This window comes from Homalodisca vitripennis, chromosome 4, assembly GCF_021130785.1.
Source record: "Homalodisca vitripennis isolate AUS2020 chromosome 4, UT_GWSS_2.1, whole genome shotgun sequence".
Taxonomy (NCBI): Eukaryota; Metazoa; Arthropoda; class Insecta; order Hemiptera; family Cicadellidae; genus Homalodisca; species Homalodisca vitripennis.
In genome coordinates, this window is record NC_060210.1 from 42,775,131 (window position 1) to 42,789,915 (window position 14,785).

A 14,785-nucleotide genomic window follows, 5' to 3' on the forward strand; every position below is an offset into this window, starting at 1 on the left:
TATTTTGCTTTTGTGTAGGCTACTGGCTGTGTCCGTGGCACCAGTGCAACATCTGCAACAAAGGTAGAGTACGCCGTTGCACGTTTTGTGTGAACTCATTCTGCCAAGAACACTCTGAGGGTAACATTCGCCTCGACCCTATGAAAGGACTTGTCTGTTTGAAACATGATGAGGTAAAATTTTGTATTCATTCCTATAACTTTGTGTTATTTATTGTTGAGGAATATATCAAGATAGTCATAATGAATTTCATAGATCAAGTAACTCCATAAATGGCTCATATTACAGTTTAGACAAGAGGTTGCAATTTGATTACAAATGAGCCATGAAACGTGAGTCATCTGTATGTATAACAATGCTGCTATGATCTAGCAATTATAGTTAGGCATCAGTTGAGTATGTTGTTGGGTCAGTTCATAAATACGTGGTTTGTTTGATTTTCCTTTATTTTTAACCTGTAAATAGCAATATATTGCAATTTATAGTGTGTTGAAGTATTGCCTTTATTCTTCCTTTTGTTATGTTAATTCTATAAACATAACATCAAAAACATAACTTTTCCCTGTGAAAAATATGTAATTGGATTAACCCATTCGAGTTTTACTATAAATACCCAAATCAAACTGTTTTACAGATTGTTTAGGTTTGTTCTTTGTAGAGATAACCTATCCTAGTTATGATATGAGAATTGTTTTAGGTAATAAAACTCATTAAAGTAACCTTAATCTATTGTTTAGCAATTGTTTCCAAAAACTTTAGATCAGTGAAATTATTAGAATATGTAAATTTGCAGCTCATACAACAAAGAACTCATACTAGGTCAATGTTGTAGGTGCATTATGTAAATTGCGAAAGAAGTTTTACTATCTATTTTGACTAATATTTTGAAGTGATGTTTGATTTTGTTTACAACTCTATTAACAGTACACTTTTAATAGCTTGTATTATAAAATATGAGTGATATAATAAATACTATTTTTTTTTTCTTGTACAAGAGTACTGACACAACGACTACGAACACAACTGACACAACGAATGGAAACGAACACAACTATGTCACAAACGACTGGTAGTATGGTAGTCAACTGAAATACAGACTTTTTTAACTATTTCTACTCTTTCCATGGCTTTTAGGGTTTTAAACTTAAACTGGCTTTCATGTGAATGAAGCCACATAAATAAAATATCAAACTTTTCAAATATATTGTAAGCACACTTCTCTTGATTGTATGTATTATTTTGTACAAAATTGTATAAATTATTAATATTGAAATGGAGTTGGAAGTATAATGTATTTTTTATAAACATAGTTTAATATGCAGACTGTTTCAACTAGTATATTCTAAGATGCATACAGGTAATGAAGCTAATCATAAGATTTTTTCAAGAACATTTCCTATTGAAAGAAAATACAAGTGCTAAGTAAGCGTGTGCAAATTGCATTAATGAATTCTCAATTATCCAGATAGTGGGTCTCATTTGTTAATAATAAACATTCAAAAATGTTCTCTAAAACTTGTTTTAAAGTGTATTCACCCTTATAAGAGAGCAATTTGAAATAGTGAACATCCAATTAAAGTTCAATGATCACTGAGATGTTGAATTCTTGACACATTCTCATAAATCTGATGTTCATTCATGGCTAAACATAAACATACACATAACACTTACCAGTAAAAAATGAGCTTATATTGTATTGTTGAATAGTTATTCTGAATAGCTGAGAATAAATGTGTAAAGAAATAATCTAAAAAGATAAATTTGAAAGTATCAATGTGAATTTTTGGAGCAGCATGTGTGATCAAATCAAACTCAGGTTAAAATAAGTTGAAGGAAAATTACAAGTGATAAGTTAGCATAAGCAAAATGCATTTATGCATTATCAAGTGTCCAGAGAGTGTGTCTCGTTGTTAATTCATTTGATCTGTAGATTTACGTAATAGGCATCAATTGGGTTTTTTTTTACTGATTCCATGTTAGGCCTTTGGTGTAAAACAAATAAAACCTCAAAATTCAGGTGCTATTTGACAGACTTCCTAAACCAGGTTTCTTAGAAGATTTTACAAGCGCGCTTAATAACAAAGAATGAAAACTATAGCCATGAGTGTATACATTTATACTCCAATCTCTTGCAGTCTTGGGACATACCATTTGCAATCTTATAATGGTGTCTAAACATTCTTTGATCATTCATTTATTACAATTGTTAACACATAAAAATTAGATTCAGTTACACCTTCACTGGTGAGTATGTTGTAATCATTGTCTTAAACTATTGTATAATTGTCCATAATACATGTAGTTAACACTTTCACCGCGACTCAATATTGAGCATCTTATTTGTTGCGTACAAATTGGTGTGTGTGCTGCAGTCAACTTGTTAAGAAAATGTACAAAATTCTAGATTAATACGAAGTTTTAATATTTGTCTGTCATACATAAATAAAATATTTTAGCAATCAAAAGTATACTCTACTATAAAATAACAACCTAGTCTTCTCAACAAACAGATGTATACTTGTACTGAATTATAAGTATGTCACCATACAATTTTTAAAGATTCCTAATTTGTGATAACAATCTAGGATTTTAAACTATTTAAAAATTGTTACAGATTACTGTATAAATAATTAATTTCATGCGAAAATAGAAACCAAACAAAGTTCTAATAAAGTTAAACATTTATTTTAATTTTATTATTAATGGTGTTTTGTTTGTTGTTTTTTAGGAGAAAACAGTTGAAAATAACAAAAGTGAGACAGGTGTTGACAGTTTAAAACCTAAACCCGATTCAACAACAGAACCCATTACAGTGGAAACAAATATAATTGACAGTAGTGATAACTTGACAACTTCCTCTCAAAACCATACCGAATCTTCAGTTAAAGAGGATCCTACCAACAACAATATCGTGATCAAATCCATTGACGTTCCAAAACGACGTTCAAGGAGAGCCAGGAGCTATGCAGAGAATAACAAACCTAATTCAGACAAAGTAGTCAATGGACTTGTGGGGAAAGTGTCAAAACGTAAAAATCGGCCTTCTTCTGTTGATGACAAACTTATAGTTTCCTATGAAAAGACTGAGCATAATGGTGAATTGAGTCCTAAATCCAATAAAACCGATGATGAGGTTAATGCTAGCAATGATGTAACAGAGTTGCTTCATCAGGTTATTACCAATTTACCAATTGAGAATATAGATTCAGCTGATAATGACGATACTCAATCAGAAATTCATAGTGAAAATAAAAATGGAAAACACGGCCAAAAGCACAATGAATTTGATCAACTTCACAATATTTCTGATGTATCTTCCATGCAAGACTTAATTTGTGAGACTGAAAGTGATAGTGTAAACTGCAATAAACGCAAATTAGTTGACAGCCTAGATACTACTAACCAAAATGATTTGGATAATCAGCCAGAAAGTATAAAAGATGTTGATGACAATGAATGTCATCAAAAAGGTGACATTGTGAACTCAACTGTAAAGGGAGAGATAAAGAATTTTGAAGAAGATCAAAAGATTGAGGGTCACACTGAAACTTCAAACAATCTAGACTCTGAAAAATTATCAGTTGAAGAAAGTTATGATAGTGAAAAAATGATTGTAGATGACATTGAAGAAGTAGTTAATAAAGTGTCAGAATCAACAACAGGTAACAAAGAAGAAACTCTAGTCTCGAGAAACAATGAACATGTTGAAGAAAATGTTGACGATTTTGAGTTGTCGTACTCTGAATCGAGCAGTGATAAAGTGTATAAAAGTGAGTCCTCTTTAGAAATGAAGTTAACTGACTTTAACACATCAGAAAAGAAAAGGACAAATGAAAAATTGGAAGGGTTAAATGGTAAGAGTGAGTTATCAAATTGCATTGAACAATCAAATAATATAATGGAAGTAGCTTAACTTTTTAGATTCCCTTAAATCTAATAATGTATGAAATGAAACCAATATTGATTTGCCTTAAATAATAGTTATAAATCTTTCAATATTTATTATTTTATGAATAGTTGAATGACTGCAGTTATGTTTTACCTTACAAAGTGTTATAAATTATATAATTAATTTATTAAAAAGGCGTTTTATATTCAAAGCTAGTTTTTATAAACAAACATTTTTAATGTAAATTATTGTAAACTTTGAATTTTTTCATATTTTAACTAGAGCATGACTGTTGCTTTTACTACCCCATAAATAAACGATTTAACATTTCAACACCTGATTATTATTTTACGTGAAAAATATTTGGGTTACAATATATACATTGTTGGTTTAAGCATTTCATCACAATCTTGTAGATAAGTTATTTTCTCTTTCTATTTTTAGTATGTAATTTCTTTGTTATAACATTTATATGATTCTATATTTTATAGTAGTGTGTATATATATTAATGAGTTTTGTTTTCTTATAAGTGGTATTTCATTTATTGATCAGATTTTAATTTTACTCCTTGTCATGTTTTGTAATCTTTATATTATAAAGGACTTTTATAAAAGTGGTATTAGATTTTTTTTATTCTTTAATGAACAGATGTATAAAAATTTTGAAAAAAAGAAAAGCTAGTCTTTATGGCAAATCAGGCTCAGTTCTGAGAATTTTGCTGATTTCAAAATAGTATGTTGAGTTTTGACGTTTTTAAAATATAAAATTGTTTTTAAATGTAATGTTTTTTATATACACAATTCCATCTCCAAAGTTGCATACAAAGAGTGCTGCCTGCCTTACTATTTTTATATAAGATTTAGATTAAATGTTTAATGTTACCTAGCTACCTATTTTGTAGTTACACAGGATTGTACTAGTGGAACTTTGTACACAATAAAATATTAACTATTTTAAAATTGACCATTTTCTTTTGAAGTCCCTGCCTTACATGCTACGTGAATCTTAGTGTACCTATTATACAACTGTTTTAATTCTTCTATATCTTTTTATGATGCAGAATTTTTGTTACTTTTCTATTTAGAAATTCTATTATTCATGTTTGAATAGAAACTCATTGGTGCATTCAAAATTAAAATCAATTTTGAGATCTTTTAGTACTGTTGTGGAGAGCCATCTTCATTGAAGCTCTGAAACTGAAACATCTACCATAATGTAAACAAACCATGTTTATACATGTTTTCTGAACATTGAGTAATGGATATAAATCCCCTGCACAGTCACGATCTTATATTTCTATATTATTGCCGTTCAACAATATAAATTTTAACACACATTAACATTTTTACAATTTCTAAATTTTTGACAACAAAATAAAATTTGAAGATTCACACCTTTTGTATTAATTTCTTGAGTTCTAACATCTCAGTTGTACTAAACTGATTGTTTTATGGAGTCAATTGAGACTGTCACCACTTTAGCTGCATGTTTCTAAATAATTGATAAAAACATTTTGTCATGTAGTAAACTAAAGTATTTGGTCTATTTTCAAATATGGATAAGTAAATTATCTGTTCCTTTATTTCAATACAAATGGATTAGAAGAAACTCAAATTGTTATAGTATGGTAAATGAAACATTGAGTTTGCCAAGTATAGATTACCAAGTAATATTAAAAAATCAGGTCGAGAGACGAATGGAAATTGCCAATTTGATTGGTGTGGAGAGGAAACTTTTCAACAAATTAACAGTGATTTATATAATGACATACAAGTGCTATTCAAATTAATTGTAATACTGAGTAAATAACAATGTTATAATATGTATTTATTGTTGATATGTCATACGTTTTTAATGACTCACTTCTCTTCTATATTGAAACTAAGATTTTGCTATAAGGTTTTAATTTCTTAGTTTAAAAATCATGGATGTTTTTGTAGTAACTCTTCCTTTGCAACCCATTCTTTTTTAATTGCCCACAAATTCTCAATTTATATAATAGGTTGGCTTGTAGACCATTACAAAATGTACTTTTATCGGTAAAGGATTTCTTGCATTTTTTTTTTTTAAGTCTGGTATGGTGTTAGTCTTGTTGAAAAACTCATGCCTTCAAAATACAAATTGGGGAGTAGTCTACTTTGTGGTAAATCATTGTATTTTTCAGAGTTCATTATACACCTTCTATTGAAACTAATGGCTCTGGTGTATAGGTCATATAACCATCATATACGGCAAATATAGTTTCTGTAGCAATCCTCTGCTGGTGCCTTGCATCGTCTGTGAAGTTTAAATTTTACTTATAATGTCTTGTGTAGGACCTTCAGAATTACTAATCGCTTCAACTCATCAGTGAACCATGGTGGAAAACTGGATCCACGGTTCATCTTGAGCAGGACATTCGGGAGCCAACAGGAGATGTCCATGAATAGCATTTCGACGTTGCATTGTGAGCTCATTGTTGGGTAGAAAATTTTTGAAGACAGCAAAGGACCACTTTGACATGCATTTTTTTAAGTTGAGTTTCTGCTGGAGTACATGGTCTGGAACTAGTAGTGTTAAGAGAGAAAGTCAAGGCAGGGTGATTTTGATCAAGTGTTAGTAATATGTCATGAGCAATAGAAACGTTGGGAGATGGATAGGTAAATACTTTGTCAATACTGACTCCTCTACGGTTGGTTTGTGGTTAGTTTAATTTAGCTGTATTATTTTTGCAAGATCACATAAATGACCAGATGGAATATTCATTGGAAATGAACAGGGTGTTGTCCAGTCAGTGTTAGGGAGATTGGAATTTCCCATTACACCCTCCCATTCGACCTTCACCAAAACTAGCTTGGCTGACGATCAATTTCTTTTATAAGAAGAAAATTCCACTGTCGATTTCAAGAACAACCATGTTTCGTTAACAATCTTTCTCACTGCTGATGCTGCTATCCGGAATGATAAATACAAATGTTTAAATGATGAGCATATAGCTAAATAACGACGTTAGTACAAGTCTTTCTTCCTTTAATATCGGGTTAATGTGAACGTTACACCATATTTTTTTTTTAAGTTTAGGCGATTTATAGTCTTTTTTGTATTCAAAAGTTTCTATGTTCATCCTTAAATATTGAAAGATCTAACAGAATTATGTATAGTTTAAGAAACTCGCCATATTCCCCCTTTCAGTGTTAATTGGATGCATGACGTTTACTTGACCGTAGAACAAATCAAATTTGGCAGATGTATTTTCAAGAAATAAAAACATTTATTTATTTATTTCACGGAAACCCATTACATGCAACTACATAACAATAAGCATTCAATGTTTGAAGAAAAAAAATTACACAATAGCTATATATTACACGGATGGCAGCAGGCAACAACATTAATCAAACAAGAGTCCATCGTGCATGAGAGGTAGCCAAGTAAAAAAAAAGAGACAATGTATACAACCAATGACAGTAATATAAATAACAATAATCATAATAAGAAAATATAAATATATGTATGATAAAAAACTAAGAACCAATAACATAAATATATCTTAAGCATTAACAAAGAGATAGTGGAACATTCTATAATAATCAACAGTATTAATCATGCATAGCAGCCGTGCACAAAACACATCCACGTCCAACTAAAACCAGCTTATTAAAAATCTATACCAATTCAAGAAGTAATATCAATACGAAAACAATAACAATAAACCAAAATAATACAAGAAATATAATAAGAACCATAACAACTAACGTAAATTATCGGTAAGCATTAACAAGAAAATAAACCATGCAACATACAACAACAAACCATTACACTACTTAGCCATAACAACTCCGCAACAACCACAGCCACTCCAAAATACCATAAGTGGTCCCCCGAGTGCACCACCATTCGCAGTACTGGCACTGATCACAGTGAGACATCACAGGACCACTGACAACATGTGATACTGTGGCCCTTTAAAGGCACCACCAATTAAATATTTACGCAAACAGCACCACTGCTAATGATCACCCAGAGAAGTGGAAGTCCTTAATTGATCTTCGGAAAGTAGCCTCCGACATGAAGAAGTCCACCTCTCAGACGAGTTTCCAAGACATTGCATCCTGACCATGGCGCTGTTCATTTCATAGTTAGTCACATGATGGAATCTACGAAAAAGTTCTCTGGATCTTGTATGAGAAGGCAGATGAAAAAACACACGTTCCAGCAACTCAGGGAAATCAGTCAGACCATTGATGATTTTATACAGAAACATTAAATCTTGGACTTTTCTTCTGGCTGCCAATGGTGGAAGACACAGCGCTTCAGCCAAACGGTCCACAGGTACCTCTCTGTACAGGAAGCCAGTTCGGACGCCCAGATAACGTAGAAACATACTCCTCTTTGTCACTTCCTTCAATTATCAATAAGCGACTGAAACAGCGCCAACTTGTACGTACCAAGCCAGGTTAGGTTAGGTTACAACAGCAACTATGAGAGTATCAGCTTGCATGCAACCATTTCCATTCCAGTTTGTACGAGCTCCTCATGGGTCACCTGAATGGGGTGATCGCACACTACGGAAAGAAAGAGTGTGGATGGAGGGGCCCCTCCTGCCAACTACAGATAGCTCGTGTACTGGATTAGTGGAATGAGCAGTGCACGCGTTCTCGCTCCGTACTCCTCTAGATTTAATTTATTTCAGTTCCTGGCAAACCTATTGAAATGTACCACTGTATTTTCAGCGTATACTCTGAGTTAAACCCCTTTCCGTAGTTTGGTACAGCATACTTATATTGAAATTACATTTTCAAAGCTGAATGTTGCAGGATGCAGCACAATTAAATTTATTTCACTAAACCTTGATTTTACAACGTAAATTATGACAGGCAATTAATCTTGTCTACATACAAATAAACCAATACAACGGAGTATCAAAGGCCCAACAAGACGTAAGGAAGTGTAATGTAGCTAGAAAACATTCGAAGGTGGATTAAACATCCGGGAGGTTAAAAAGAGCCCTACTCGCAAAATTTAGAAATGTGTTTGTTTACAAGTGAATTCTCAAACTAGATGTACTTTTTTTAAATTTTCTTAGTCACTCAAATGTGATTGTAAGCATTCATAATAATGGACTGGGAGCAAGGAGAAGGGCTCTTTTCGGTGATAAACAACCAGGTGACGAACCAGATGCTAGTATCGGGGAAAAGCTTCTTAGCCTAATTAAGGGCACAAAGATAGGCTTACCCCTCTAACATCAAAGGGGCACACAATAAGCTCAGGTTGACGTGTGAGGATCTGTGAATCCACCCCAATACCCCAACGCAAAAAAAAGCATTCATGCATGCAAACATTAAAACTTTTCAAAATATTTGAGACTTGTGTTCTTAGCATAGTAGTTAAATAATGATCTTCAGGGTCTCCGAAATAGAAAACCAACCATTAATTTGAGTTTTTTTAATTGAATCTTTTGTATTGTAAATCGAGGCTATTGTACATACAGTGAAAGTGTCTGGGAGCTGCAATATTGGTAATATATCATAGGTATGGTTTATTATTAAGGTTTATAGCTTTGTAACATTAGAGAACTTTTTGATCTGTTAGACTCAACTTAGGCCTTGGCAGTGAAACCTAGGTTTCACTTCATGCTTTCTAGAACCCCAAATTAAGCCAATATTTCAGCAAAAGTTCAAAATTAGTATTTATTTATTAGAAAATTAAGGTAATCAATTGAACGTTTTCATCTCAAAATTTGCTTTTGTAATTGTAATGTTTGTAAACGATCGTACCCATAGCAACAAATTTAGGTTCATCTCACCACTTTTCAAATATAAAAAAGTAATAAATGGCTATTAATTTATTTATTGTTTTGTATTGAATACAATTCTCTAAAGTTTTGTGTATTTTGATTTGTAAATTTTCTATGAGAGAACTTGTATACAGTTAAAAATTTTCTGAATCTAGATAAAATGTAGAGTATATTGGCTATCTCAGATTCTAATATTTATCATATTATCTCACTTTATTAGGTGCAGTTCCACCACTTTAAAACATAATATTTTTGCGTAATAGTAGGTTTTTAATGGTTTATGCACAATGTCTTTATACCATAATTATCTCTACATTCTCCTTAAAAATGACGTAATAATGTATAACATATATGAGTTTATATTTAAAATTTGTTTTTATAAAATTTTTAAATAAGGGTACATAGAAAACACATGATCTGCCATATAAGGAAACGAATACTGCTATTTCCAAGTTAATTTTGCGTTTAGTTCACGTAATTTATCAACGTCTAGTTTAGTAAAATTTATATGGAACGTTTTCCTACAAAAAAACCTTCACTTTAGGCTCATCTGCCTCTTTGTAATGCTATTACATACACATAACAGCACCTCACCAGTACCTGCCGCCATCTTGCCTGTCTACCAACAGACGTTAAGAAGGGACCAACAAACTGGACGAGGTACTCATGGGTGATCGCACGCTGCGGAGAGAAAGAGTGGGAGCAGAGCCGAGCAGTACCGATAAATCCCGAAAATTAGACTGGTCAGAGCCAAGCAGTTTCGACAAATCCTGAACATGCCGCTGACAGCGACCTCAGTTCGGAACGGTTCTGATTTCTAAGTTTTACTATTATACAATAAATAGTGGTTTAGTTAAAACTGCTCATTACGTGATTTTACTTACCTTAACTGGTATCTGCGCAGTAGTGGCCATTGCATCTAATGTAGTTAACATTTGTGTCAAATTTTTATCTGAAGTAGTTGTTTTTCTTTTCATGTATTCCATCACGATGTCATTTTTCGCAAATTCTCTTTGCGCGAGCCTCGTCAGTAGGAGAAGGATACAGAAGAAGAGTAACAAGCCGAGTTTCTGTTGCAGAGGTCTTTCTAACTTTTTATGGATGCTAATTTCTGTTTTAATATTTAAACATAACGTTCCGATTATCCATTAATACTAGGATGAAGGAGGAACTAGGAACACCAAGATTTCTTAAAATTAAACATTTGATATGTCCTCTGCTTAAATTAATGATGGCTTAATAAACACATAATTCGCATGTACTTAGATGGACGAACATGCGTTTCGGATGCCGTGAACACTCTTTTCTGACTCATTAGGATTTTGTGTGCCTCCATGCAAACGCATCTGACAATGTTCTGGTACAGAAAACTTTAAAAAATGGGTTTGATTTTCTCCATAACTGAAGTAGGTTAATGGAGTGTGCTGGGTATAATCATAGATTTCCTTATTTGTGACAGCCTTCTGGTACTTGTAGGTACCAGGTATCTTAACGTTGGGGTACTGACCGTGCACTGGTGGTTCTTCATTACATTTAATCAAATTAAAGTATTTTCATCATATTGCTATGTTTACGGCTTTAAAGTTTTCAGTATTTAATTTGATTGCAAGTCCATAGTGCAACTGTATTGTATTGATATTAGCTTCAGTAAGGTTGACTTGACCACTAATACTTTTTCCAACCGCAAGTATGTTTTCCAACCCATTTTAGTTTTTAGATTCCTCAGTTGGTTCCTCATCCTCTTCTGAACATGCTACACATTCAAGTTGATTAACTTCAAAATCTGAGCCAAATGGTTTTTATTCAGCAATGGTTGGACAGGTCAATTGTATCCAAGAGAAGTTATATTGGGGAAATGGCCTGTGAAAGATACGTGTACATATTTTCATAAAAAGTCCATAACTTTGCTTCTACTGAACATATTTTAATGTTTGGAGTGTCAAGTTAATCAAAATGAGTGGCTTGATGGAAACAAATAAGAAACAAATCTTAGATTTGTACCCATATGGTCAATCGAATCCTTATAAGAGGACACTGTTTTGTAATATTGTGTATTTCATAATAAATTTGACGTTAATTTTGTACGAATTCTAGTTACGGTTTTTTCTGCAACAGTTCTGATTCTGAACATGGACAATGCAATAGATTAATGAGTATTTTTCTGTTTTAAATTTTGAATGAATTTATCTCCATGAAATTATCTTTAAAAGTACTCCAATCAATCACTTTTGATAGTTCAATACATTATCTTGTTCCACTTCAGTATTCTGTCCATTGTGTTACTCAGTTTTCTTCAATATTGTCGTACAGCAACCACGTAATTTTAAATATCATAGCATTATTTCATGTTCATCCAAAATTTGATTCGTATATCAATTTAGATTTCATTTGAATAAATTAACAAATTGTCTATTATATACAGTATATAAAAGCATTTAACTACAATGGCACAGCTGATTTTGAGAGAATGTCGGAGAGGCATTGCTCTCCTTCCAGCCAATATCAGCTGCCTTACCTGGATCGTTCCAGTTGAAGGTGTGAGGTTAAGGTTAGAAGTATTAACTAGCAGAAAAATGTCAAAATTTACTTGTGTTCAACCAGCTCCTCCAATTGAGGTATTTGCCTTGAATAAAAGCTGCTTAGAAGATACTAATCCTAACAAAGTCAATCTAGGAGTTGGAGGTAAGTTCATTTTATTACATTTAGTTTGGTTAACCCTAGAACATGCATTATATCCCTAACCCTTTTAATGCCAGAGGAATTTTTCATTTTATGCTACGCCAGTTCCAAGTATTTATTACAAGTTAGTACCAGCCATGCCGGAGGGTTTCTATCTCATTTTGCATTGTGTTGGTAATCATATCTATCTCTGTTATTTGGTACACAAATTAAATGTTTTTTATATCTAGATAAAAAGTTAGCCTTTTGAAATAAAGTACTAAGAAATAGCGTTACTAAAATTAAAATTATATTTATTATAAAAACGTTTAATTATATGGAAAAGTTTTCCAGGTTTTTTTAAATTTGGACCTCCTTATATGGTGATGGCTGCAGTATAATAAGCATCTAAATATCGGCTATTTAATCATCATTAATGATTAAAGAATCCTCCCTACAACTACTTATATCAAATTACGTTATATTTTAATTGCGTTGTATTTCAAATTACAGTATAAAGAATAATAATGTTATGATGAATAAAAAACGATCTAGGATAAGTTATAAAATATAACATTTACTTACCTTTTATTATTTTGAAGGTTATCGTGTCTGACACAAATAAAATGTGCATAGGCCTAACCACTTTCTGCCATTACAGATCTGCAGTATTAGTGTCAGTAACAGGTAATTCAGTGGTAACCTGTTATCTGTTTTTTCAGAAACATCTAGGCTGAATGATTTGTTCTCATAACGATTTTTATTTGTTTTGGATTACTTGGTAGTCAGTATCAGCCCTGGCTATTCCATGTAAGCAATGAGGCATATATTAGCAATGGAAATATTATTAAACTATGCAATGTTATTATGCGATATAAGTAGGTTTAGAGTAGGTAATATTAAACATTTTACTAGTAGTACCAAAGTTAAACATAACCTTTACAAGCGATCATGTGATCTGAGCTTGAATTTAGGTACTATCTTGAGGGATAATTTTCTTTGTTTCGCCAGAAGTGCGGAGTGGCACTGAAGACGCCAATCAAAGCCTGCACCAATGGCCAGAAGCATTTCCAATCGGTACTTTTCCAATCTTGGATCACGTCTCATATATTACAACATGATATGACGTTGGAGAAGTTGAACGATCTGGGACATGATCTGAAGTTGGGAAAATACCGATCAGAAATGCCCCTGGCCATCAGTGCAGGCTTTGGTGGCATCCACCCTGAACTTCTGGCGAAACAAGAAAAACATACCTTGAGATGGTACCCAAATTGAAGGTAAGATCACATGAGCGTTTGTTAAGGTTACATTTAACTTTTAATATTTATAATACAAACGTATGTATAGTCTAAATAACAAATGGTAGGTAAATAAGGACTTCTTAGTACCCAATAACTGTGTTATATAGTCAAACTTGAATTAACCCATTTATAAAATTATTAATTTATCAGTCTATGTTACTTTGTAGTGAGTTAGTTAAATTTTTGTATACTAACATGCTACCACGGAACAGGTCACAGGAACGTAATAACTCAACACGTTATTTTGTAGTTATTGACAAGCAACAGTATATCCCGTCTCTAGCGGCCATTACTCAAATACTACATTCATGGTTTAGCTTTGTTTCAGTTACGTGTTTATAGGCAAATGTCTTAAATCCATTGGTAACTTACTGAATATTCTAAATTTCTGATAACTGTGGTTATTATATTTCTTAATCAGAATTATTTTGGGTGTTACAAGATTTTTTTCAAAATTTGGTGTTCCAATCATGTAAAGACTTGTGTGAAGTGAAAACATTAAAATTTTCTCTGACATAAACTAAATTTTGAAAAATGTTTATTGCAAGCCAATGTCATAATTTAAAACTAGAGTTGAAAGATTAGCCATTAACCTAACTGCATTTTTTTTGCTATAAAATGTTTTCTAGGCGGCAGTGGAGTAGTCCCATAAGTGAGAACCATAACAAACATGTACATGTAAAAGTCCAAAGAAAGTCATTTTCAAAACCTCTGGATTGACACTGACTTGAATTTAAACCTATGTGATACTACAACCTACTTAATGAAGTTTGATTCATCTTGAAACATTAGGAACACAGTAACGTTACCAAGAATTCACTATATTGCTTAACTAGCAATTGTATCTCATTAGCTTTATAGTTGGTTTGGAAATGCATTGTGTTTGCCAGGAAACTTTTGTCATATCAGTCTCATTATGATATTGAGAATACATTGGGTTTTTTGGAAGCTGTTATCTCACCAGCCTCAAGTGTATCCATATCTTACCAACTTTAAGGTGATTAGCTTCACCCATTAGCTTCACCAGCTATCCTGTATAACCGTTCTCATATCGTATTTGAGGTTCGATTTTGCTAGTAGTTCCAAATGTGTCAGGATTGGGGATTTGCAGGCTTCACTGGGAACTCTTATCTAGTCAGTTTAGAGACATCAACAGG

General features: G+C 32.5%; 2 protein-coding genes across 4 annotated transcripts in view; both read left to right on the forward strand.

Annotated features, from left to right (window-relative positions):
• The window catches only part of LOC124359212 (histone-lysine N-methyltransferase NSD2), a 46,339-nt gene extending 41,490 nt beyond the window's left edge, over positions 1-4,849 (forward strand). For all 3 annotated transcript variants that reach the window (XM_046811776.1, XM_046811775.1, XM_046811777.1), the window contains exons 20-21: positions 19-173; positions 2,729-4,849. In XM_046811776.1, coding sequence (XP_046667732.1) covers positions 19-173; positions 2,729-3,913 — 1,340 coding nt within the window. In that variant the 3' untranslated portion in view covers positions 3,914-4,849. The remainder of the gene's footprint in view (positions 1-18; positions 174-2,728) is intronic.
• Positions 4,850-11,943: 7,094 nt separating this feature from the next.
• LOC124359214 (aspartate aminotransferase, cytoplasmic) overlaps positions 11,944-14,785 on the forward strand; it is a 32,035-nt gene continuing 29,193 nt past the window's right edge. Inside the window, exon 1 of the mRNA XM_046811778.1 lies at positions 11,944-12,348. Coding sequence (XP_046667734.1) covers positions 12,111-12,348 — 238 coding nt within the window. The 5' untranslated portion in view covers positions 11,944-12,110. The remainder of the gene's footprint in view (positions 12,349-14,785) is intronic.